This window comes from Phyllostomus hastatus, unplaced genomic scaffold, assembly GCF_019186645.2.
Source record: "Phyllostomus hastatus isolate PE091 unplaced genomic scaffold, TTU_PhHast_1.1 phas_scaffold_501, whole genome shotgun sequence".
In the NCBI taxonomy this organism is placed as follows: Eukaryota; Metazoa; Chordata; class Mammalia; order Chiroptera; family Phyllostomidae; genus Phyllostomus; species Phyllostomus hastatus.
Genome location: NW_025334033.1, coordinates 12,105,488 through 12,132,139, shown reverse-complemented (window position 1 = coordinate 12,132,139; position 26,652 = coordinate 12,105,488). Strand labels below are relative to the sequence as shown.

Below are 26,652 nucleotides of genomic sequence, written 5' to 3'. Positions count from 1 at the left end.
TTGTCTCCAGAGTGTTTCTCCATCATTAGAAATCAAGGATTCCTTGTTGTCATGTGTAAGGCCTCAAGCAGTCACTATGTAGTCACTACACAATTGTCTTTGAGCAGAGACTGGGCTGTCACTGAGGGAATGTAGATACTGTTGGAGGACTGTCCCAGAGCTGGAGCTGGTGAGGTCAGGGACCTCAGAGGAGTGGTGAGAGTGCCTTCTCCAGACAGCCCATCTGTAGTAGTCCCCTTCACCCTCCGCCTGGCACAAAACTAGACAGTGTGTGGCCAGGTTCACAGCCCCATCTTACCAGTATCCCACCTAACCAGCCACAGAGCTGCTGATTCTGGCCCATCATTGCTTCACGCTGACATGCCACATGGAGGGCATCATCCGAGTGCTGCAGGCTGCCCGGCTGCTCACAGATGACCATTTGGCCCCCAATGAGGAGTATGGGCTGGTGGTAAGTAAACCCCTCATGCCTACCTTCCACCCTGAAGAAACCTTTGAGAGAGCAGATAGGCTGGGACCAGCTCAGAGTTGATGTAGTCTTAGGGAATTTGCCCTCTGGGTGTCACTGCCTACTCGGTAACTGGCTGGGTAGCTCCAGACTGAGTTCTGTCAGAATCAGATTGCTCCAAAGGAGAAATCGAAAGGATCCTTACACTATACTCCAGGGCTGTCATCCTCCTTGTCAGAGCAGTTTGCCTTTCTGGGGGGCCAAGACAGCTGTATCTTCCCAAAACACAAGGTTCAGACCTACCTCTTATCTCTAATTTGAAATGAGCTGGCAACTCAAGCCTCCTGTATACTGTAGGCTTGAAAGTGACCCAAGTGGCTGAGCAAGCTGTTGGGCACTGCAGTAAGCAGTAGTGGGAAGGGGAAGAATGCCTGGCCAGGAGGGTGGCACTTCAACACTTGATAGTCACTTCTAGAGACAACAGAAGTGGGAACAGCAAGTAGTATCTCAATGACTAGCATTTTTGAATGCCACAGAAGTGGCCTCTTCTTGGGCACACAGGACAGGGAGCTTAGCATGGCAGCCTAGACATTACCCCTTCTGCCCCAGGAGCTTGGTATCTGCAAGCAACCTTGATGAGGGTAGTGGTCTGGCTCAGAACTCTAAGGGAAGCTGATGGAAGCTGCCTTCTCCTTTTCCAGGTACGTCTCCTCACTGGCATTGGAAGATACAATGAGATGACATACATATTTGAATTGCTGCATAAAAAACACTACTTCGAAGTGCTGATGCGGAAGAAGCTGGATCCGGTAGGTGTACAGTATTTTGAGCTCCAGGATGACATGTACTGCTGACTTTCAGGAGTCTCAGACTTTCTCAAGAATAATTCCAGTCAGAGTTAAGACCCCTGGTATATGGAGGGAGGGAATTAAAGGCCTCCCTAGGACATATACTGTAACCAGTAGCTTAAGGTTACATTCAGACCACGTAGCGATTATTCTAACAGATGCTAAATAGTGAAGAAAATAAGTTTGTACGTGTCCACTTCAGCTGTCGCCTGCCTCTACTATCCCAGTGACTGCTCTGACAGGGGCAAGAAACTCTCCTGAGAGCCACACAGAAATGAGCTGACCAGCTCAGAGGCCGTGTCTAAGGGCTAATTTTCAGTGGACCATGAAAAAAGAGTGTTGCTGAGCTGTTAGGAAGTGAATGCCAAGGCCTGGGCCTGGAACTCTGTGGAGCTGTTTATGACAACCAGGAAGGAGGCTGGGAAGCAAAGCCCTGACTTGCCGGGCCCCTGGGCTTGGGCTTATGTCCTCAGCATGCTTATGTGACAGCAAGCATGTCACTCATTTTCAAGTCATTCATTTAACTGATGCTTCATTGCTTCGGCCCATTTCACCTCTGAAGATTTAAAAACCATAGTATACTTTTGGCTTCTGGGAACTTGGGCACGGCCAAGCAGAAAAACTCCTTGATGCTGGGCTCCTTTTAGGACAGACCACTCCAGTCATAGGAGAGGGGCAAGTCCTGCCTTAAGATCCCCGAGGGGGTATTTAAATGGTTTTTGAGGCATTTTTGTTTCTGCATTTAAATATCCTTTTAATAACTTTTTTATTACAAAAGTAATGCATGCTCAATATTAAGACACTTAGAAAACAGAACACAGAAAAAAACCCTGTGTCTATCTACCATCTGGAGACAGCCGCTGCTAACACTTTGGTGTAGGCCCTTGCTATGCACACATACCCACAAACATATATACATACAAATTTAATATTTTTAGCAAAACATTTATCATACTGTCTGAATATGAAATAGTCTGCCTCTCTCACTTAATAACCATGTCATGAATATTCCCTAAATCAGTATCGGTTTTAATGGCTACATGGTATTTTCTTAGCCTTTATTTTGGACATCTGGATTATTTCTAATTGTTTGCCATTAAATGTTCCTGTTATAATTGTTAGAATATGTGTGCATTTTTAAGGCTTCTTCCTTCTGACAGGTTTTACCATTCAAACTGCCACCAGCAAAGTGGATGCACTTGTTTCCTTATAGTCAGGATAGTGTAAAGTTTTATATTCATTTTTGTCTTTTTCCTTTTTTGGGGAGTGTTTAAGGGACTTTCAGAACCAAGGGACTCAGGCAGTCCTGCCTGCCTTGCCGTCGCTGTTTGAGACCTTGGTATTCCCTTTTTTTCTGGGCAGAGTGGTACCCTGAAGACAGCCCTACTGGACTACATCAAACGCTGCCGCCCTGGGGACAGTGAGAAGCACAACATGATTGCCCTGTGCTTCAGCATGTGCAGGGAGATCGGGGAGAACCATGAGGCAGCTGCCTGCATCCAACTGAAACTGATTGAGTCTCAGCCTTGGGGTGAGCAGAGATCACAGCACACACCCACAGGGAAGGTTCTTGGGACTTAAGGCAAGAGCCCACGAGATTGACTAATACCCACCTCAGCATCTAGCAGCCACTCACTGGGGCCCCAACTGGGCAGACAGGAGGTGGAAGGGGACTTGGAAAACATCTGTTGGTCTTGTAGCTCATGTATCCAGGTGTCATCTGTCAGGAACCAATGTGTATGTTGATACCATGTAAGCCTGCCTTGATATTCCAGAAAGAAATGAACTAGATGGGTCACTGAATCCTACTCCAGATTGCCTGTATTCCTGGCCCAGTACCCTTTACCTGAGTGACACATCTCCCCCTCCCTGTGAACACGAGCTGGGATACTTCCTGTCCAGCTTGTGATCACTGAGTGGAGTGAGCAGCCAGCCTTGGGAGTCAGACACACCCACACGTTTCCTTTACTCCTCTGCAGAAGACAACCTCAAGGATGGGCACCAGCTGAAGCAGCTGCTGCTGAAGGCCCTGACTCTGATGCTGGATGCAGCAGAGAGCTATGCCAAGGTAACCAAGGGGAGTCTTACACCAGACTGGTTTTGGGGCTTGCTTTCTTCACGAATTTTGTCCCTGGGCTCTTTCAAGTGAAGGGGAAGAAAGCCAAGGGCCAACTGGGGGCAGAGGGGAGAGTTCAGTTTCTGGAGGGTTCAGAGGGAGATGATGGCAACAGAGTCTTTACCTGTGCCTCCCTCCACCCTGTCCCTCAGGACTCCTGTGTGAGACAGGCCCTGCACTGTCACCGGCTCACCAGGTTGCTAACACTGCAGATTCATTTTCTGAACACTGGCCAGAACACCATGCTTATCAACCTGGGCCGCCATAGGCTGATGGACTGCATCATGTCCCTATCTCGGTTCTACCAGGTGAGAAGAAAAACCTAGCCAGCACTGCCAGCATACTCTCCCGCTGTCTATCTAATGGGACTCAGAGATTGAGTGACTTGCCTAAGGTCTCAGAGCTAGTGACAGAACCAGGACTGTTCAGTTCTCCTGACTGAGCTGCGTGACAAACTGCCTTTCTATGGTAGTATTTCTTGCTAGCTTGTTTGGACAAAGGGTGGGGAATGGTTAAGAGACTTTGTTAGGCCAGCAGAGAGACAAATAGCTTCTCCCCTCAGACGGTTGAGGTTCAGAGAAATATCACTGCTAGTGATCCTGCAAGCATCTCTCTCAGCCCCAGCATTTTACAGATAGTGCACCCAGGTTAACACAGGGAGTCAAGGGCTCCCAGGAGCCTGGTTCTAGTCCCTTAATGAGGAGGGATGGTTTCAGAGAATCAGACTTTTCACTGTTCCTTATACAGTTTAGTATGAAAATGTTCTTTAAAAGTTTTATTAATCCACTGGTCAGTGTTTGGGGGTTTAAGGGAAGGGAAATGTCAAACTAACACCAAACTTTCCACCGATTCTGATATAAACAGAGCCTTTTAATATGATTGATAATGATCACATTCACTGTATGAGTGTACAGTGTTAAGTTTTCTACAATAATCTGCCTTCAATTTTACATTAAAAAGGCTTTAATGGTGCCATTCCTTCCATCCTTTTAAGGCTTCTATTGTGGCTGAGGCCTATGACTTTGTTCCCGATTGGGCTGAAATTCTATACCAACAAGTGATTCTTAAAGGAGACTTTAATTACTTGGAAGAATTTAAGCAGCAAAGGTTACTAAGAACCAGTATATTTGAAGAGATTTCTGAAAAGTAAGTATTAAAATGCCTCTACTTTGGTTAAGGCATGGTTAAGAATTTTATGGCTAAGTATAACATGCCTGTAGCCACCCCTCTGCTTGAGATGACAGAGAGATGTCAGGAATGCCCAGAAAGGAGAGATTTTTTAACACATTTATGCAAACAGATGAATGAAAACACTTTATGGTACTCTGTACTTAAGATGGGAGTACAGCTGCTCAGCTAGCCTGAGGCACCAAAAATTCTAAACATCAGAGGTCCCCTTTGGTGTACTAAACTTACTCTAATTAAGGTAAGCATAAAGATATATTTTTAATAAAATAATTTCAGTGTTTACCAAATGCCCCCTAATGCTAGTTAGTTTTAGATAATTTCCCAGACTCTGTCTAGCACCACACCTTCTCCTCTGTAGGTAGTCAGTGTCAGAGCTGACAGTCCTCGCTCAAGCTGCATTATCTTAACCTGTATGTTCTTATGTTTGTCCAGAGTTAAACAACGCCAGCCTACTGAGATGGCTGTGAAAAACCTGAAGAAGTTACTCACATGTTGTGAAGATGTCTACCTGTATTACAAGCTGGCATATGAACATAAATTTTATGATGTTGTAAATATGCTTCTGAAGGACCCTCAGACAGGTTGCTGTCTAAAGGACATGCTAGCAGGTTAGATGGATTCTGATGACATGAGCAAGGTTACATCGGTGCCTGTTGTCTTGTCCTGAAATGAGATACTGACATGTTTGTGATCACAGTAGAATAACACATTGGGGATCTTTGTTGTCCAAGTTATAAAACCCCAGAACTGATCATACCAGTCAGTCTGTTGTGAACACTGGATAAAGAATGAGTTTCCACAAGGAAATTCCTGTTTTAAAAGTGACTGTTCCTCTGTACCATTTTATATAGATATTAGTGATAAGATCAAAAGTTTCATCTTCCTCAGGATAGCTTTTACTTTAGGACATGATACAATATTGATTAAAGAATACCTGTGCCTGCAGATTCCAGTTTCAAAGGAATTTAATATTATTTACACAGTTAAGGAACAGATATACATTTCCATTAGTTAGAAACTGATCTCTATAATAAAATAGATTTTAAATTCAGTGCATGTCATTATTAACTGCTAAGAAAATCTTAGCCCTTGTCTGCCTTAAAATTATCGTTATTTGCTCTTAATTATTGCTGTGTAGTCACTGCTTTCTATTAATTCCTCAAATCATTTGGATGGTCCTGTCTTCCACTTAGTAGTCTACAGAGCTTTGATTGAGCCTCCTCTTCATGAGAGAAACTGAAAGTATTTTTCTTCTGTCCCTACTTTTGAGCCTGTGACAGTTGCAAAAAAAGACTCTAATCACAAATTTGGCTAAAATGCTTAAAAGAAAATGTATAATAAAGATACTCAATCTATGCTTACAGCCATAACCTGAGTTATAAGCTCAATTACTCCAAATAAATAATTCTAGGTATTTAATTAGGCCTTAGTATCTAAACCACCAAACAATTTCCCCAAATAAATAAAAAGAGGAAGGCAGCCCTATACCTTTGTTGCTCTAGAGTGACACTATTAAGGGCCTCACAAATAATTTTTGTTTTAAAGCTATTAACTACTCATCAAGCATTTATTAAGCTTTGTAAATATATAGAGAACTCTAGTCCCAAGAGCTGTGCTCTATACTCCAAAAATATCTCTTGGGAGGTAACACAAAATTTAAGTCCTCACAATAGTGATTTTATTAAATTATTTGCTTTATAAAACATTGCAGATGTCATAATTGTTAACATAACAATTTACCAAACTGTAGTTAACCGGTGCAGCTTGCTGAGCATGTTTTATAAAGGAAAGGAAATGCCAAAACCCTGTTTAAAGTTGTTCCATTGCAGCCTAGGAGAACAAAAGTTTTTTTCTCAGACACTCAAATCAGGCAAATAAAACAGTTAGGGTTTCCCTCCCCAATCCGAAGCACTTCATCAGTAGAATAGTCTGATAAACTACACAGTCTGCATTCAAGAGATTCCATGACTTGTAATTCAATAATGGAGAGGTTTACCTTCTTCGGCTTCAAAGTCAGAGGGTTTTGGTCATTTAACTTTTGAGTATCAAACTAGTGCTTTTCAGCCGCCATATCTTCACTCTGAGATAAGCAGTCTTCTTCACAATGCATGTTTAATATCCTCACGCTCAATTTTAAGACAAAGCAATTTTAATACTAGGTGCACACCACACGCCCTCGCTGCAAACTGCTTTTCTTGATAAGTTATGAAGTAGTTCAAGGAGGTATGGTTAAGGCTGTATTACTGAACGGTGCTGGTCAATACTACACAATTTTTTGTCATGTTGCAACTCTTATTTCCAATTTAGTGACTGCTGCTATAGAATCAAATAGCAACAATGACAACATTATTAGCTTTTTGTTTGTTTGTTTTTTAAAACTATGATTTAGTAGCAACTGAGGTTCCCAATTTTAACCCCTTGGCAGCAAGATCCAAGTTCCCTCATTTGCACATTAGCACCTAAGCGTCAAGGGGTTAAATAACCAGCACAAAAGATACTGCACTTCTGATTGTAGCATTTGGCAGAACTGAAAGGAAAGGAAGTTGTGCTACATGTTGAAGGGATTGTGGACAACAGAAAGAAGACACCAGAGGAGATAAAATGTCACATGAAATCTTCATAGTCTTGTACATATCCTCCATCATAACCACCATAATCTGCCAGATCGTCTTTCATAGTGGCCTTTAATCCCCCTCCAGGAACCACACCTTTCTTCTTCTTTTTGGCTTTGCTTTGCTAAAGAAAAAAGAGTAAATTCATGAGACCTTACCTACCACATGCATCTAGTCTAATATAATAACCCTCAAAGAGATACTAAAGCCTCTGGTCCCAGAAAAACTTTAGTTCTAAGGGAGATCCCATACCTAACACAGGGCAATTTCTATTATTAATTCAGAAACTGAGACTGTGAACATGTCTGTTTAAAAAAAGACAGTAAATGTCACACACTTATTCTATTCCAATTCAAAGGGTGTTGGTGAATTGCTTGACCTTTAAAATGTCCTAGGCTTGTTGAGAATACTATGTTTGCAACGCCATCCTAATGTAACACACAGTGCCCCAGAGAGCCACAGAGCTTGCTCTTACCTTTTCTTGCTTCTGTTTCTCACTACAAAGCACAGTCAATGAATTGGTAATCTTTTTCAAGTCATCAATTTCCACTAAAAAAAAAAGTATACCACTAATATTTAGTCATCTGGGGGGATAAGTAAAGGCAAAATATACATTTTTCCCTATGTGTTATGAGAAATCTAATTTATCATTAACTCCAATAACTTTGAAAAAGCTATCATTCTCCTGTTGGACATAGTGAGTGAAGAATCATTAGTCTATAGTCAGGCTTACAAATCAGAATATTCAAAGTAAAATGGCAAACTCAGCAACAATAATTTCTTTATAATGACCCATTATCATCAAGACACTAATGTTCAACCAAAGAGAAACAAAGTGTCTTTATAGCTAGCTCAATGTTGCCTACCATCCTTCCTTACCCCACCAGATAACCATGCCCTTCCACAACACATCCCTGATTATCAGTGAGGAGCAGCTGAATAAACATGGAATGACAATTCTAAAACCTACAGAAGACAACGACCCACCCCCTGGGGTCTCCACTGTCTAAGACTGGAACTAGAATGAAAATAGTAGGTATCAGCAATCTGTGTCCTACCAGGAGACAAGCCTGTTTAGAGTGGATAACATATCCTTCCCTCTTTACAAAAATATTAAACTGAAAACAGACATCAGATTTTAGCTACCAAAAAAGTGTCCAGTTTTGGTTCGAGAGCACCTTCAGAAACAGAGAAAATAGTATGGGTGTAATAGTACACCAACTATGGGTGTATAACTGATCATATAACCCTCAGCTTAGTAATAACTCCTCTAATAAAACCCAATTCAAAATTCATTATATAGAATTCCTTTTTCTCAATCTTAAAAACAGTAAGTACAGTACTAGCAAAACCAGCCCCTTACACATTAGTGCTGCACCACTCCAGCTGTCACTCCCACACACCCAGCCACTGAAATGTGTGACTCCTCTCGGAGCCTGGAACCACACCCAGGGACACAGAATAGGTGCCAGCTCTGCTGAGCAACCTGCACCTGGCCAGAGGCTTCCTCATCTGTAAAATGAACAGACACTTGCTGTGGTCTCAGCTCTAAAATGCCTAAAGAGCATTTTCTCCAAAAGACACTCCTAGCCCCTTTCAATATATAAATAAAAGAATAAGCTAGTTTTTCATCAGCTGCTTGGCAACAAATCTCAGATGTCTCTTTAGGAAGCCACTGTAAAAACATTAAAAAGGCAGCCTCAAAAAATGAACAAAACCACTCAAACTAATTGCATATTTGCAGAATATTCTCACAGTAACTGCTAAAAAGCAAATCCTAAATCTATATTATAGCAACCCCTTCCCCCAAAAAAGTCAACTGCCATTTTCCCGAGTCTGTCTTTACTAAAAACCACTCACAGAGCTATAGATTACAATTACTTACATGAAATACATACATCTCGAACTAAGGCTTCCAAAAAACTGGCATAATATAGTGACTTTTCATATTGTGTAATTTTATCTTTTAGTAACTTTCCAAACTCTGTGAAGTCATCTCTTGAAGATGGGTTCATAGCATCTATTCCATAAATTGTATTAGTAGTAACACCTGTAACACAAAGGGAGCACTGAAAATTCCAGAAGGATTTTAAAAGTTTACAACATAATTAGTTATCTGAATAATCCTGTTATTTCATTCTAAAGCACAGATTTTTTTAACCCGAGCCCTTTGATTTATTGTTTCCTTGTATTTTGATTACCGGCAACAAATCGCAGTGGTACTAGCAAAGCCTGACAGCTACCAATAGAGGTCAGATACTTTTGTATCACATCACCGTTGTCACAGATACCTTGAAACACCGTTCACAGTCATTCCTTTCAAATCACATTACCTATTAGACCTGCCCTCCATCTTATTTAATGCATTAATAAAGAAGCCATGTAATTACTGTAGCAAAAGTAATTTTAGTATTTCAATACCTGTTTCAATATTAAAAGATTTCTTTTGTTACGTAAATTCCCATGTTTTATCTTACACATTTAAAAACATTTAGGAGAGAAGAGGGAATTTCAGGGGAGAATGGGAAGGGTTTAGAGGAACAAATTTAAAGGACACATGGACAAAAACTGTGGGGGGTGGTAATGGGAGGGAAGTGGGGAGGGATGGGTGAGTAGGCTGGAATGGGAGTAAAAGACAGAAAACTGTACTTGAACAATGATTAAAATAAAATAAAAAAAAACATTTAAAAGAGGCCCATAGTAAAGTGGGGAGAGAAAGGAAAAAAAAAAGATGATTCCTGTGAAAATATATAGCTAACTCTTGAGGCTAAAGCAGGAGCAAACCATTTGTTAAATCCCAACAAAAACATTAATACGTCCTAAAACAGGTGTGAAACTCATTTTCACCAGGGGCCACATCAGCCTCACAGCTGCCTTCAAAGAGCTGAATATAACTTTAGGACTGTATAAATGTAACTACTCCTTAACTAGGGGCAAGGAGTTCAGTGCTGCCGCTGGTAGAAACAAGGTGCCTGGCTGGATAAAACAAAGTGGAGGGCCTGTGGGCCTTGTGTTTGCCACCTGTGTCCTAAAAGGATTCTAGGCAAGAGATGGTACACTTTTGTATTCTCCTCAATAGGCAAGTGAATTAGTTGTTAACAATATCTCTGATTCAGTGTTTTAATATGAGAAATACAACCCTAAAATCCTATTAACCAAACAATGACTATGAATGCATGTTTTTGCCTTTTAATCTATGGGTACCACATAAACTCTTCTCTTTAAATAAGCACATGGGTGGCCTTTCCCACCCTATGAAGGCACAGGATAATGGCAGAGTGCCCTCTATAATGAGATGTGCAGCTAAGGTATTGCAAGCACACACCAGTGGACAGGAGCATTAAGAGCAACTGTTGAGATTACCAGTGAAAGACAAGGACATACTTCCCATGGAAAGGAAATGATCACTACAGTCAGCCTGCTTGATTTAATAGGGGTGGGGGTGGGGGGACTAAATCCTTGGTGCTAGGCTTTCATTTCAAGTTATTTAACTGTTTCAACATGACCTACTCTGCAAAGTACTCAACAGGTGACGACAACAACGAACTTGGTTAAACAAAGTAAGAGCTTCTAATTTCTCCAGGCATGCTCCTTTTACCCTCTGTGCCATGTAACTCTCCTCCTGGAACACTGAATTTATCTATTGGGTTGCCCAAAAAGTCTGCTATGTTTTTTCCCATAAAATAAAAACATTTTTCATTTTCACCAATAACTTTATTAATTTGGGTATTTTGAGTATGTTGGCTATCTCCCATTACCAGCTTCCAGTGGCCAGGGATGCTACTTAATATCTTCCAGTGCATAAGACAGCCTCACAGCAAAGAATTATTTGGCCAAAATGTCAATACCAAGAAACTTCATAAACCACTTCTGACATAGTCAGTCACAGCACCTTCTCCATACACTGCACAAATCTTTATTTCCTTGCATCTTCAATATTAAAATGGCTGCACAAAAATTCATCAATTTTTGATTTTTTTTTAAATGCACACTGATATGACAACTGTCACGATACCCTCTAACAAAATTATTTGGAATGAAGTTAAAGACAACTAAGCACTACTAGAACAATCCTATGGGAAAAAAATATAACGGACTTCTTGGCCAACTCAGTATTTACAGGATTCTGAAAACGTCTTTTATCTCATCTCTAACCACAGTGGTAGGTATGGCATACAGAACTGGATGCACTGTAGAGACAGGGCATGGTGAGGGCCAAGAAAGGTTGCAGAAAGAAGTTACCCTGAGCACAAGGAGGCATGACCCACGCTGAATGCCACCTCCTGATCACCACTCCCCTCTCCCAGGACCAGCATGCAATATTGTCTAAGCCTTATCCAGACTTAAAACAATAGGACAGGCCTACAGGCAGTCAGTACTTAAAACTACGGACCTCACATTCCAGCCACATTTCATCCAGCTGATGAATACATTTTAAAAAGTGATAGACTTTATTTGGGTCCAATGACCTTTTATCTTAAAAATCTTTTATTGGATATTCAAAACATAATTATTAAAAAATCTGACCATGTATCTCACTCTACCATAATTAATGATATTGCAAATATAAAGAGAATAAAAACTGCTTTCTAATATCTAGTTAGCCAGTATATTTCTTCAAAAAAGATGTTTTCTGAACTTTCATAACTAGTAAGACTTTCACAGTGTTACTTGGAACCTCAATGTTACATTGTAATCGCACTCCCACTTACCAAAAGTTTCTTTTGCTAATTCAAGGTCTGATTCTTCCTGTAATTTCTTTAGCCTCAGTTTATCTGCTAATTGTTCTTCTGGTGTTAGCACTTTAGTTTCTTCAGGTTCTTCTAACTAAAATGAGACAGAATTGAAATTTTAAAAAGGCTGGAATCATCACAGGTGGACCCAGTACATCTATCTATATTATATGAGTTTTTAATAAGCACGTGTCATTATAAATAATAGCAAACACTTATAAAGTGTTTACATGCTGTATTTCAGCATTCTTCTAAACATTTTAGCTACTCTTTTCCTAATATTACAGGAAAAAAACCCAAAGCAAAGAGAAGTTAAGCAACCTGCCCATAGTAACAGAAGGTAACAGAGCTGGTAATGGGACAGAGCTGAGGTTCGAACCTTTTTTAAAAATAGAGTTGAGCCCTGGCTGGTGTGGCTCAGTGGATTGAATGTTAGCCTGCGAACCAAAGGGTCACCAGTTCAAATTCTCAGTCAGGGCGCATGCCTGGGTTGCAGGACAAAGACCCCAGTGAGGGGCACATGAGAGGCAACCACATATTGATGTTTTTCTCCCTCTCTGTCTCCCTGCCTTGCCCTCTAAAAATAAAAATAATAATAAAAATTAACAGAAATAAAGAATTAAAACTGTAAATAAGGTGAAAATGGCACTCTCAAACCCTGCTGCTAACATTGAATATTGAAACAACTTTCCTAGGGAGCAACTTTGTAATGTATCAAGCCTTAAAATATTTTTATATGCTTTACTCAAATAATTCCACTTCTAGGTATGTATCTTAAGAAACCAAAGATGCACACAAATTTTAACCACAATGATGTCCAGAGGAGTAATATTTGTAACTTCAAATAATTTAGAGATAAACTGAATGTTCAACAACAGAATGGTTAAATAAAGTATGGTATATCCATGACAACAGTATGAAGACATTTAAAAAAAATGTTTTCCCCCCAAAGAATCAGAAAATATTTCCCCCTTATTTATACCATGTTGCTTTGTACTATGAAAAACATAACACATTATCATTATAACAAATTTAAAACACAACAGAAGTGGTCACTTATTTCCCAATCGCACTTCTCTGGGACAATGGTTAACAGTTAAATGCATATCATTTCTATATAATGTGATAAAATTTTGTACAACAAACACTTACTGCTTTTACTATGAGGGGAAATTTAGCAAAGTGGGAAAAGGTAAAGGGAATTTGTGCCATTCACAATTATCCATGCCTATGCAGTTTGAAAATTCTAATTCAAAAGTCCACTTCTGTAATAGACCATGTTATTTCTCATGGATAAGATGAGAAAGTTTTTTTGCCAAGTTAGATAATCTCAGAATACTTTCTAGAAAGAAAAAAGAAAATATCTTGACTTAACTGTCCAATACTTAAGTCTGAATATCAAGTATTTCCTGCATCAAAAATAAATATACCTCAATATTTGGCCTAAGATAAATTGAGTATACTCAAACTAAGGTTTATGTTAAGACACTAATCTTAAGACACAACAAAATAAAAATAAGTATAATTCTAACTTTAATGACCAAGAAAGATCCAGTCAATAGAACTTTTTTTTTTAATCTTTATCTGAGGACATGCTCATTGATTTTAAAGAGGGGAAAAGGGAGGGAGAGAAAGGGAGAGGAACACTGATATGAGACAGAAACATTGATCAGTTGCCTCTCACATGCACTCAAACTGAGGACTGAACCCACAACCTAAGCATGTACCCTGACCAGTAACCAAACCTGCAACCCTTTGGTTTATAGGACAACACTCCAACCAACTGACCCACACTGGCCAGAGCCAATCAGTAGAACTTTTGACTTCTGAACATATTGCATGTTTAAAAAGTAAAGTTAAATTAAATAAAAACCTTAAAATTGAAAACAAAAAATGTGTATCAAACTAGACATAATGACACAGGGAAGAGAATTCAAATGACTTTAGAACCCAGGACGTAATTATACATCCTTAGCAGGAGATATTCTAAACCAAAGGAATTGCAAGGAAATCCTAAACTTCATTAGTAGCTTTACACTGTTAGTAATGTTGGTATTATAAAAATACATTTTCTTAATTGTAAGAGTAAGAGAAAATGTCGATATAAACTAATGATTACACACACACACTTTCCTAGCTTAATCCATGAAAAAGGGTAAAGATGGCAAGGCTATCACAATAATATTGTACTAAGTATAGAAGTACTTAGCTTTGTCCCCAAAATATCATTTCCCACTAAAAGAAATCTCAGAGGAGTAGCTCATTCCACACTTAAGAAGGATAGTTTATCAGGTGATCCTGGCACATCTTATTGGACTAGAAAACAAAGAAGCTTTCAAAGACTAATGGGGTTCTGTCAAAAGCATAAAAATAGGAACTATTTAAAGGGACTCCTCCTGACCAAACTTGGGACAATCTGAGCATCAAAAAAAAAAATACTGTATCTTAGTAAAACAATGAATTTATAAAAACCTGTAAGTCCATAAGTTTAAAAATAAAAAAATCCACAAAATCCCCCACTTGAAGCTGTTACACCCACTCCTTACTCTGAAAGTTGGTAATTAAAAAAAGAAAAGAATTAAGCTTTTACTATGCCTTTCTATTACAAACCATATTCAAAGTAACCAAATAGAAAAGGAAAAAAAAAAGCCAGCCAATACAAAAAGAGAAATCACTAAATGAGAAGAAGCACCTTTCTGCAATACCTAATGAAATAATTAGGCAATGATCAATGATACAAAACTATTAGGTGAGAAGCTGACGTGAAGCTGGATTACTTGCCAGAAGAAATAGTAATTTTATGAGAAGGATCCAACTATCTCCACCTTAACCCTGTGATCAGTTTTAGCATCACTAAAAATAGGACACACATTACTGATGTGATACAATATGAAGCACACAGCACAGCAATACTTCTAAAGCACTCCACTTGGGGATAACTGAAAAAATGCACAAGATTTGTTACTTGTTTGATCTTACTTAAAAAAAAAATAATAGATGAAGCAAATATGCCAAAATATTAACAACTGTGATGAGCCCTGGCTGGCGTAGCTCAGTGGATTGAGTGAGGGCTGCGAACCAAAATGTCGCAGGTTCGATTCCCAGTCAGGGTGCATGCCTAGGTTGCAGGCCATAACCCCCAGCAACTGCACATTGATGTTCCACCGCCCCCCCCGTCTTCCTCCCTTCCCTCTCTAAAAATAAATAAATAAAACATTAAAAAAAACCACAAACCAACAACTGTGATGTATATAATTACTCATTATGCTATTTTATTTACTTTGTGTGTGAAGTTTTTCTTAATGAAAAGTCAAGGGGAAAAAAACTGTCTATAACCTGATATGGAAAGATTTCCATAATATATTAAATAAAGGGAGGTGAAAACTATTTAAAAAAAACAAGAATATACAGTTATATCCAAATGCATAAAGACACCCTGGAGACATAAAAAACCAGTATTTACTTATGGGAGGGATAGAGGAAGAGAAACAGAATGAATGAGTGAAGGATTGGGAGTACTTCTTAATACTGTTTTAATTTCTGAATCATGTAAATGTTTTCTATTCGAAAAACAAATGAATACAAGATTCTTGATCTTGCTCCAAATATTCAAATGAAAACATACAGTGCACGGCAAAGAAATGGATGCTTTTTGTATTTCACTCAATACATACACTGCAAATAAAGACTAATCACAATTAGAAAGAACTACAGGTACAAGCAAAAAAATCACTTACCATGGTCATTACACAATCACACTGTTCCCAAATGTTTGTGAAAACTTAAAAGGCATTCTAATATATAAAGTTTCTGGGGGGTTTGGTTTTGGGAAACACCACACATTTAGTTTTGGGATTCTCGTATCTAATGATGTCCATTTAAAGTCTTTACAAAGCCACTCAAACTGTCAGGTAATATTTGCTCCCTGTTAAGACAATGTTACCACTGCTGATGTGAGAGTTCTGTATTTTTGAAAATCAACAGTAATTACCCGCTTTTTAATTTCTTCTTGCCTTCTCTTCTGTTGCCGTTCTTTCTCTTTTATCTTCTCTGTTATTTTTTTCTTTTCTGAAGTTTTTACTTCTAAAAGTAAAGAAAATTTTAAATCAATTATTTTGAGGCCTCGCTGGTGTGGCTCCATGGGTTGAGTGCCGGCCTGTGAACCAAAGGGCCACTGGTTCAATTCACAGTCAGGGTACATGCCTGACTGTGGGCCAGGTCCCTAATGGGCTGTGCAGGAGAGTCAACCACACACTGATATTTCTCTCCCTGTCTTTCTCCTTCCCTTCCCCTCTGTCTAAAAATAAATAAATAAAATGTTTAAAAACAATAAAATTAATTTTGACTATTTTCCAGTTTATGAATGAGACATATATTTGTGTACTTCAAGAGACCAAACCCCACCTCCCAGCTCCATTTCATACGGTAATTTCCTGGCAAATAAAGAATGAGAATGTTCAGGGGACTCTGCTATTTTCCTCTCTAACCTGACCCCTAAGATCCAAACTTCTCCCTTCATATTTCCCCAGTCCTTCAGGCAGGACTGAGATCATTGAACTATAATGCCATACCCTTTACTGTCTCCTAACAATAATTCAGAAACAAAAACTGCAGGTATCTAACTCGATTATGTTGTTAAGAGAGAAGAAATGCAGGAAGAAGAAAATAAAGTTGGAATGGGATGAAGTTTGGTTTCTAAATACCAAAATTTTCAATTTTATGAGCATTTTGTCATTAAACCACCACATACCCATCAAGACATAAAACCAAAAATGGAGGAACCCCAGTGGCTCACCTGGTTTTACTTCTGCTTCCTCTTTTTTTTCATCATCATCATCATCCCAGTTATCCTAAAGGAAAGAAACTCCATTACTAATTCTTGCATGTTTAGTTTTCCATTTGAAGTTTATTATCAACTTGTGTAACTCCATAGAAAAACCATCAGTATTTTTTGACAGTGCATTAAATTGATAAATTAATGTTGGAGAACTGATATCTATATTTGTGTTTACTGAATGATTTTAAAGAGAGGGGAAGGAAGAGAGAAAAGGAGAGAGAGAAACATTGATGTGAGAGAGAAACATCCACTGGCTGCCTTCCATACGCACCCAGACAGGAACAGAATCTGCACCTTAGGTGTGTGCCCTGACTGGGGGTCAAACCTGTGACCTTTCACTTTGCGGGACAATACCCAACTAACTGAGCCGCACAGGCCAAGGCAGAAAACTGACATTTTTATCATGTTGAGCTGCCCTCACCAAGAAAAAGGGCTCTTTCCATTTGTTCCAGTTAACTTCTATATCTCCCAAGGAGTGTTTTAAAGTTTTTCTCTTAGAGGTTTCCACATTTCTCTTTAGGTTTACTTCCAAGTATTTTATGTTCTGCATTACTATTATAAATAGTTTTTCCCCCTTTATGTCCTCTAACTGGTTATTTGTATACAGAAAAGCTATTATTTTTTTAATTGATTCTGGGGATGGGGGGAGACATTACTTTGTTGTTCCACTTATTTATGCATTCATTGGTTGCTTTCTCATATGTGTTCTGACCAGAGATGAACCTGCAACCTTGGCGTATTGGGACAACACTCTAACCAACCAAGTTACTTGGCTAGGGCTTTTTTTTTTTTTTACTTTTTAATTGAATTTATTGGGGTAACATTGGTTAATTGTATGTTAATTTTATATCCTGCTACCTATTGATTTCATTTATTAAGTTAGTTTTATCATTGATTCTCTAGGGTTTTCAAGGTATACTACCATATCATCTTCAAACAAGAGATAGCTTTACTTCCTTACCAATTCTTATGTCCCCACAATTGACTTCTTTTATCTAACTGTACTGGCTAAATATCTAGAGCACAATGTGAATAGAGGTAAAGATAATGGACATCATTGCCCTGTTGTTCTCCTAGAGGAAATGCCTCTCATGTTTCCCCATGAAGTGTCATGCACCCCACCACATGTATGTGGTAAAATTTATCAATTATTTCTTTCAATGACTTTTGATTTTCTTACAGCAAAGAGTTTTCTTCTAGAATATGTATGATTTCATTGTTTTTTCATTTAGATATCTGATCCATCTGGAGTTTCTATGGTATAGTGTGAAGCATGGATCTAATTTTATCTTCTTCCAAATGGTTACCTAATTGTCACAGAATCATTTATTAAAATATCCTCCTGGCTGGTGTGGCTCAGTGGATTGAGTGCCAGCCTGCAAACTGAAAGGTCACTGGTTCGATTCCCAGTCAGGGTACATGCCTACGTTGGAGGCCGGGTCCCTGGTTGATGTATCTCTTGCAAAACACTGTTTCTCCCCCTCTTTCTCCGTTCTCTCCCTCTCTAAAAATAAATAAAATCTTTAAAAAGAAAATCGTCCTTTGCCCCATCATTTAACATATACTATTATTTTCATAAGTATCTGGTCTATTTCTGTATTCTATAGTATCCCACTGGTCTATTGTCTCTTCAAAACCAGTACCATATTGCTTTAACTACATAGGCCTTATAGTATGTTTTTATGTAGGTTAGGGCTAGTCTCTTCTTGTAGGTTTTCAGGTATTTTAGTGCTTTTCCAGCCATTCTGCTTGTTTGCTTTTCCATGTGAACTTTTATATCAACTTGTCAAATTTCATTAAAAAGTTTCTCCATTAATGATTAAAACCCAGGCCCTAGCCAGTTAGCTTAGTTGGTTAGAGCACCGTCCTGATATGCCAAGGCTGCGGTTTCAATCCCAGGCCAGAGCACGCGTACAAGGAGCAACCAAGGAATATATAAATAAATGGAACAACAAACTGATCTTTCTGTCTCTTCCCCCCTCTAGCCTCTCTCCCCTTCCCCTCTAAAATCAATCAATGAATATTTTTTAAAAATTAAAACGTAAGACAACCAAACCAACAATCTCTCTTAAATTCAGTTGTTTTAAAATAAAAAAATAAGGACTTTATACTTCTTACTTTCCCACATCCTAACTATTGGCTCAATTATTTCAAGCAATATTTCATACAACACAACCCTGGTTAGTGAATTAAATCTATATAATACAGTGCAGGGTGGGGGAAAAGTGGGTTTACAGTTGGTCATATGGAAAATAATATAATAATAAATAATACAAGAATAAACTGTTTTCCACACTCAGTATATAAGAGGATCCAAGAACTGTTAAACAGGTTCATGGAACACATTTCCCTAACTTGGGCAGAGCACTTTAAGGTAGATCTATACTCTTGTCTTTTCTATGCCTAACACAGTCATTGAGCTAAAAATAAACCAATTATCACACAATTTTCTAAAGGCTCCACAGAATTCAGAAGGGTTAAATTTAATAAGTACAGGCGTGGCCCTGTGTTTAAATAGTGCTTTGGTATACAGGTAGCCTGGTCATTGTCTAAGCACACTATGACACACCATTTGAAGCTGAGCCACAGGATGGCAGATGCAGAGCAGGCAGCCCTAATACTACTGGAAGATGCAGAGGCTGACTAATGTGCCTTAACTATGACATCAAGCTTCTAATTTTACAACAATACAGATCATAAATTTGAATCAGTCTAGGAATATACACTAACCAAGGCTTTATTATTAATAAAAATCTGTAAATCCACCAAAGAAACAAAAAATCCTAATTAAGGTCTATAAGCAGAATAGTAAGAACTTGTATAAAGTAAAAATATTTTTATAATCACCTTACCTTGGTAATTTAACCCACAGTTCAAAGTTCACAGAATGAAAGCAAACCTAGAGTAGACTGGTGATTGCCAGAGGGGAGAGGGGTTGGGGGCCTGGGTGAATGAGGTAAACGAATTGAAAAGTACAAATTGGTAGCTACAAAATAGTCACAGGGATGTAAAGTACAAACTTAGGGAATATAGTCAATAATACTGCAGTAACTATAGCTCAGTTGGTTAAGAATGTCGGCCTGATACACAAAGGTTTCAGATTTGACCCCAGGTCAGGCACATACAAGAATCAACCAGTGAATGCATAAACAAGTGGACAACAACAATCAATGTCTGTCTGTTTCTCTCTCTCTCTCTAAAATAAAGAAAAAGAAAAAAGTTAACCACCAGGTATTTTGTTTTAATCTCCAAAGAACATAGGAGAGCTGGGTCTGTGAGTGGTATGAGACTTAGGCAATGCTTCAAATAGGAGGACCATTTGCTTATTTCCCAGGAGTACATATTTATAGCTCTCTTCTGATAATGATGATGATAGATAGAGAGCATTTATTGAGAGCTTACTTTGTGCCACGCACTGTGCAAAGGACTTTATATGTAACACAGTACCCCTCACAAAAGTCCTTTAAGTAAGGTGGTCTTATCCCTATTTTACAGACAAAGACACTAAGTCCCAGAGATAGGTACCCCACAATGTCAGTGAAAAATAATGAAGGAACCTGTGTTCCGAATGGGCCAAATTCCTTTAAAGTGTGGTAAACATGATTACATGATTACTTAAGTCCTAAAGTATAAAATAACTATCTGGGAGATAGGTCTGTCCCCACCAAAACTGTTCTTTCAATTAGTTCTGAATGAGCTACCCTTGGAAGAGCAGGGGAGCTCATCAAAGAGAAGGGTTATGCACATACTAAGAAGATATGCCCAGCTATAGCTACATCAGTTCACATCTCAAATTGCCAGTGACAGTTTTATACTAACTTTATGAAACTACTCTAGCACGTCAAGTACTAAAAGGCTAAGAAGGGAGAAGTATGGCTTAAAACAAGCAGTTCTATTCTAAAAATTACAAAATTGAGAAACAGATGCAACAAAGCATTTTTATTCAATACTGTTGTTCCTCAGTTCCCTTTCCCGGTAAAACATCACCCCCACCCCCACCCCCATATCACTGCTCCCTCAGTATCTCAATCACACTATGTCCCACACCTCTATCCATCTCTGGTTTCCCCATCAAAGCAAAAACCCTACCCCAGACAGTCAAGTTAAGCTGTCCCATCAGCCAGACACAGTAAGACTACCTAGACCTCCACAAAAGAGGATTTCAGTAGCAAAAGCAGTGTTACCTATAAGTCCTGGAAACAACCACGACGTATACTCCTCAGTTCATAACAGGACCACTGAAAGGTGGTCCTGTCACCCTAACCCAAGAGTGCTCAGATACAAGTCTGCCCTGAAGTTTACTACTATACTGGTGACAAATCCCTAAAGGAGAGAGCACGGTGATATCAGCAAAAAGAGACTCGTCACATTTCCAAACAGATATAACCCCAATAGTGAAAGGGCAGGTAGCTTTCACCAGAAATTTTTGGTTTCTGTTTCACCAGAGAGTTTTTGTTTCCTTAGTTATAAAACTTGCAAAGTACCCTAAAAGTAAATATAAGGTAGAATTGTCTAAATCTGTCCAATTTTCTGTAAACACTAGAACTTCATAAATGCTGACAACAAATCCAGATAAAACGCAAAAAGGATGCCTAGAGCAACACCTAGAATTAACATTTAAAATAGGGAGTACACCTTAAATGGTTATTTGCTTCAAGAAAATACTTATCAATATCCAATTACTTACCCTAATTATTTTAGGTCCCAATAAATCTTCCAATTATTATGTCCAATTCATCTCCAAAAGATCAGCCAAGCTGCTCTCCTAAAATGACTAGCTTGCTTAGAAAAAAGGCTGTTTATAAACTACTACTTGCTTATCTATACTCTTCTACAGATACACATCCAATATCATTTCGGCCATTGCTCTGAAAGATATGGCTGCTTTTCAGGTTTAAAAACTGCTTCCCAATTGAAAACAACAACAAAAAAATTAAATCCTGCTTTCTTTTTATTTCTAACAATGTGACCAGTAGTTGGTTAGTCTGTCATTTTTTATAATATACAACTACAGAATGTCACATGCAATGAAAGAACACTTTTAGGGGTGAAAATGTTTTCCAACTTAAGCAAGATATATTTATAGATTATCAAATAGAAGTAGCATCAAAAGAGCAGTAAAATTCTTCTACCCCATATCCATAGCCCGCTAACATACACTCCTTCCTCTTTTTCTTTAAGTAATTTGGTTTAGATAAAGCATAATCTCTTGTAGGAAAAGAGCCTTTTACTGGCTGGTGTTGTATAAACTGTACTGACTCTGACACCTCTGGCAAAGCTGGACTTCCCAGCAAAATTCAGTTTTTAAAACAAGTTCAGCCATGACCAGTGTGGCTCAGTGGGTTGAGCCCAGCCCCACACAGCAAAAAGTCACCAGTTCCCGGTCAGAGCGCATGCCTGGGTTGCAGGTTTGGTTCCCAGTCAGGGCACGTACCAGAGGCAGCCCATCAATGTTTCTCTCTCACATCAATATTTCTCTCCCTTCCCCTCTCTCTAAGAAATAAATAAAAATCTTAAAAGAAGTAAAAATGTCCTTCCACCATCTCAGAACTCTGTTGGTCTCTGGAAGCCCAGTCATTCACTCAATTCAATTTCATTAAGTTTTTAACATCCTGTTATGTACGGGTCAGCACTTAGTTGAATTCTATCTCAATGCCTACCTGTTTAATATGTTTGTTATCAATCAATTCTACTTTAAATTCCCAGCTAAGGAGGATCACAATCAAGACACTGAATTTGAAACAAGTGGCTTATTTATTTTCAGTGTTCCAACATTACAATAACATTATGTATTTTTCAGTAACAGATATGCTTCCTTACTAAAAACTTAGACTAATAAAAAATATCAGGGTATTACCCCGGCTGGTGTGGCTCAGTGGATTGAGTACAGACTGTGAACCAAAGGAATGCTGGGTGGGGAACCAAAGGGTCTCCGGTTAGATTCCCAGACAGGGCACATTCCTCGGTTGTGGGCAACATAAGAGGCAACCACACACTGATGTTTCTTTCCCTCTCTTCCTCCTTCCCTTCCCCTCTCTAAAAATAAATAAATAAATAAATTTTTTAAAGTCAGGGTATTGAAATGACATATTGGGATTTTCTTCAAAATAATCTGGTTAGAAGAGGAAAGCAGTAAGTGGGGATATAGAAGAAAGAAGATTGGCCATAAGTTTATTAAAATTTTCTTTCTGTTTGTGTTTGGAATTTTTCCAAAGAATTTATACATACACTTCAAGATACCCATTTTCTGGCAAAATGCCCACCTTCTGAGTATTTCCCAACAATCTCCCATTTCTCTGAAATATGGATCTCCTTCTTCAGAAGTGCTATTTCCAATGCTTGAAAAATGTCCTTTGCTGTGGTAGGTTTAAGCTATTAACCCACAAAGGTTCCTACAAGATGATTCAATGGGTAGGATGAGGCCAGCAGTTTTCAATTAAGTCAGCTCTCCAGGATTTTTAAAAGAAACTCTATTAATAACATTATTCAAGCAAATGCCTGTACACAATCAGGAGCAGTTTTCTCAAAACAAACTCTACATTCTTGGAATAAATCTAGCTTCTAGTCTGTTTTATTAAAGAGCTGGGAGACTAGTAAAATGCAGAAAAAGTTGTATTGCCCCTGCTTGCAGTGGGTAGATACTCACTACCTTCTTGCCAACGCAGCCTACACATCATTTCAGCAATGGGAAGAGTCCAGTGATATATACCAAGTGAATAATGCCTCCCACTGCTTCTACATATCAGTATAGTTAAGAAAAATAAAATAAATCCATGAGTATTAACAATCCTACAATTTTACCTAAATCCAGTTCTGCTACTGCCACACAGCTACTGAAAAGTCAAGCACAGCAAAATGCTACAATGTCTACTGAAATATTGTAAACTGTGGGAGTACATTACTGCAACAAAGACATCAGTTCTTTCATTTCTCAGGACATTACAAATGACATTAAATCTATATTCTTAAAGGTTAAACACTAGATACTGATGTAAACTGAAGAACTTACTGTTTCCACTATCTTCGGAAGACTTTTTAAAAATTCTCATACTGTATTAAGGACTATGACTTACTCGATCTCAAGGGAACTAAACTTTGCATCTCTTAAGGAAAGGATTAGGTACTAAAACATTAGAATTCAGAAATTTGGTATTACTACCATCCAAGGAGGCAAACTTCAACTCCAGACTGATAACCTTTGAGCAAGCAAAAACTTGCTTAGTAAACATGGTCACTGCATTCAAAACATAAAATTCATAGTAAATAGCCACTATGGAGAGAAGTTACCCCTGAGCTTAGGAAATAAAAAATGTGGCAAAAAGCACTAGACCTAAACAGCCTAAGCACAGGGTCCATTAGCCTAAAAAAGTAACACTGTATCTTGAAGAGTGAATTAACTTTTATTGAGTGCCAACTTTGCTTAATGCTTCCTGTACTATCTCATTTAAAATGTAAAATAACAGCCCTCCCCAGCTCCTATAATAACAATTTACAGATTGGGAAGCTAAAACAGCAAGATTAAAAAACTTGTTTATGACCACAAATACAGAAACTGTCAAGACAACAATATCAACCCAGGTCTATCTGACTCCAGAGTCCAGGAATCAAACTACTCCATGGATATGATATCATGAGAATCTTAAAAAAACTCAACAGAATTAAACCAATGTTTAAACTCAGAGATAAAACAGACAAGTTCAGCTTTTTTTCTCCAAGATAAACTTCAAAGTTTATTTAACAGAAATAAGTTGTGTATAAAAGAAAAGAAATCCTGCACTGAAAGAGTGACTGGACAAGATGACTTTTATGGTCCCTTACAACTTGTAAATTTCCAAAACTAATTCCAAGTGGTCAGAATTATATTTATCAGAAATGACACCATTTAGAGCCAATAATCTCAGTCTACTTCATGACATCAGTCCAGACTACTCCATTCAAACCTTATCTTCTGATACTTTTGTCCAGATTTCCCTAATCTTTTCTTCTCATTTAATAACTTATTTCCAATTTTCATTTACAGATGTCTTAACTGCTGCATCCAGGTATACACAGAAAAATTGAAAGGGCAAATCTGAACTAAAAGCTCAAAACAAATAATCCTCTGCAATGTAGGGAAGTAACATATCTTGAAATGAAGGGGCTAACACAATCCATTCCCATGTCTATACAACATGTAAATGAAGCATTTATGTATCTTCACAACAATACTACTCATTTATTAATCCCAATGTGTGCAAAGCTCCCATCAATTCTGAACCTCAGGTTGTTCAATAATTTGAACATTCACCTCATCAGACTTAGGAGAAAAGGGTAAAATCCAAACGAAAGCAGTATTTATAGTAAGTTAAGTGATTTTCTAGCTTAAAATTTTCAACCCAAGCAGAAGGACTTGTAGAGTTGAATAAATGCTAAAGAATAGAAATTAGGAGTAAAATATTCACTAAATGAATCAAAACCACGAAATACCATTTTCCAATTCATATAAAACTTTATCTACACAAATATCAAAAAGTTTTGAGAACTTTGTTAATAAGAGTCTTAACATGCTGGACTTCAGACTTTTGAAGCTACTAAAAAAACCCAAAAATGAATGACGAAGGTAAATCTGGTTCATATCTACAAGGCATAGGAAAAAACAAGCACTGGCCCCTTCTCTACTCCAACCACCAAATCTTCGATATCTTCTTGTGTTAAGATTAATGTCACTGTCAACTCTACACTTTTCAGGTCGCTGTGTGGACCACTCAGGTTTCTGACCAATAATTGCTAGCACTCAGTACTCAGTTCATCCTTTTACCATTGGGTGTGGGAAGAAAGGCTAAAAGTCATTTCACATTACTGTTTCTACTTCTCTTGTGTGGGAAAAAATAGTTAAAATTAAGCCACAACATTCCACCTATCTAATTGTACAAACTCTACAACTGGGCCTTTGGGGTACATGAATGAATGACTGGCTCTGCGGAGACATCAGCTCAAAAAGGCAGGTGCGCTGCAAGATTTTCCATATGGGACAAGCCGTGGGGCTCAATCCCCAACTTGCCAGTCTCATCTTGAAGACAGGCTCCTGACTACGAAGTTCGCACGTGGGCCGGCCCTGCCGATGCTGTCACCTCCAGTCCCCAGTTAGCGAATAGGATCTGGGCAGGAGCGCGGACCGACAAAGAAGGGCTGGGGCTGGGGAGGCCGCCACCCTCGCTAAGGAAGGCCGAAAGGCCATGCTGGTCGTCTCCGGCCCATGGGATCAGAGAGCGGAGGGGAAGAGGGCATCGCCGGGCCCTAAGCTCGCGCCTGAGCCCAGGGCTCGCAGGCCCGGACAGCACCCTTGGGCCCAGAGTCCACCCACCCGCCCGTCGGTGGGCAACCCCGCCCGCGACGGCGCCAGCCCGCACCCACCTTGACGTCCTCGTCCTCGTCCTCGCCTTCCCAGCGGTCCCCGCCCGCGGTGCCGACACCCCCCATCTTCCGCACCGGGTCTTCCACGGAGAACGTGTCCGCGTCTACGGAAGAGAGCGAGCCACGTTAGTGCCTGCTTCAGCGAGGGGCCAGCGCCGGCCCGGGCCCTGCCCCGGAACTTCTCCTCACCCCAGGAGTCGGAGTCCCCCGCCGCCGCCGCTGCCGCCGCCATGTCGAGCCGGGTGTGAGCGTGAGTGAGGGGAGAGCCAGAGAGGAGTTAGCGCGGCAGAGGTGAGTCACTGGATTTGCTCTCGTTGGCCCGCGCAGGGCAGGCTGGGACCGTGGCTGACTGAGTGCCTGGGCCCAGGCCCCGCCCCCTCTGGCGGCGGCGGCGCGCGCGCGGGTGAGAAGGGGGCGTGGGACCTGGCCAGATGAGCTGGGGGTCGCGGGGGAGGGCGTGACGGAGCCTTCAGTGTC

The 26,652-nt window shown here is 39.4% G+C and overlaps 2 protein-coding genes across 5 annotated transcripts in view; one reads left to right on the top strand and one right to left on the bottom strand.

The window, feature by feature from the left end:
- Positions 1–5,651, top strand: part of SPG11 (SPG11 vesicle trafficking associated, spatacsin) — a 102,406-nt gene extending 96,755 nt beyond the window's left edge. For all 4 annotated transcript variants that reach the window (XM_045822682.1, XM_045822686.1, XM_045822684.1 and 1 more), the window contains 7 exons: positions 318–451; positions 1,150–1,257; positions 2,659–2,827; positions 3,276–3,364; positions 3,565–3,720; positions 4,407–4,558; positions 5,033–5,651. In XM_045822682.1, the coding sequence (XP_045678638.1) occupies positions 318–451; positions 1,150–1,257; positions 2,659–2,827; positions 3,276–3,364; positions 3,565–3,720; positions 4,407–4,558; positions 5,033–5,213 (989 nt within the window). In that variant the 3' untranslated portion in view covers positions 5,214–5,651. The remainder of the gene's footprint in view (positions 1–317; positions 452–1,149; positions 1,258–2,658; positions 2,828–3,275; positions 3,365–3,564; positions 3,721–4,406; positions 4,559–5,032) is intronic.
- A 604-nt stretch (positions 5,652–6,255) lies between these two features.
- EIF3J (eukaryotic translation initiation factor 3 subunit J) lies at positions 6,256–26,510 on the bottom strand. The gene is made up of 8 exons (XM_045822687.1): positions 26,365–26,510; positions 26,176–26,279; positions 16,741–16,795; positions 15,937–16,028; positions 11,925–12,039; positions 9,098–9,262; positions 7,688–7,761; positions 6,256–7,336 (listed from the first exon to the last, which is right to left on the bottom strand). Exons 1-8 carry the CDS (start codon positions 26,405–26,407, stop codon positions 7,205–7,207), a joined length of 780 nt encoding a protein of 259 aa, XP_045678643.1. The 5' UTR covers positions 26,408–26,510; the 3' UTR covers positions 6,256–7,204.
- Positions 26,511–26,652: the final 142 nt, after the last annotated feature.

Bases quoted from the DNA above. Each gene is read 5' to 3' on its own strand.
- EIF3J (XM_045822687.1), bottom strand. From the start codon at position 26,407: ATGGCGGCGGCAGCGGCGGCGGCGGGGGACTCCGACTCCTGGG. The intron at 26,280-26,364 runs GTGAGGAGAAGT...TCTCTTCCGTAG, and splicing joins GGGGGACTCCGACTCCTGGG to ACGCGGACACGTTCTCCGTG. The intron at 16,029-16,740 runs GTGAGCCACTGG...CTTTACTTTTAG, and splicing joins GGAAGCAGAAGTAAAACCAG to AAGTAAAAACTTCAGAAAAG.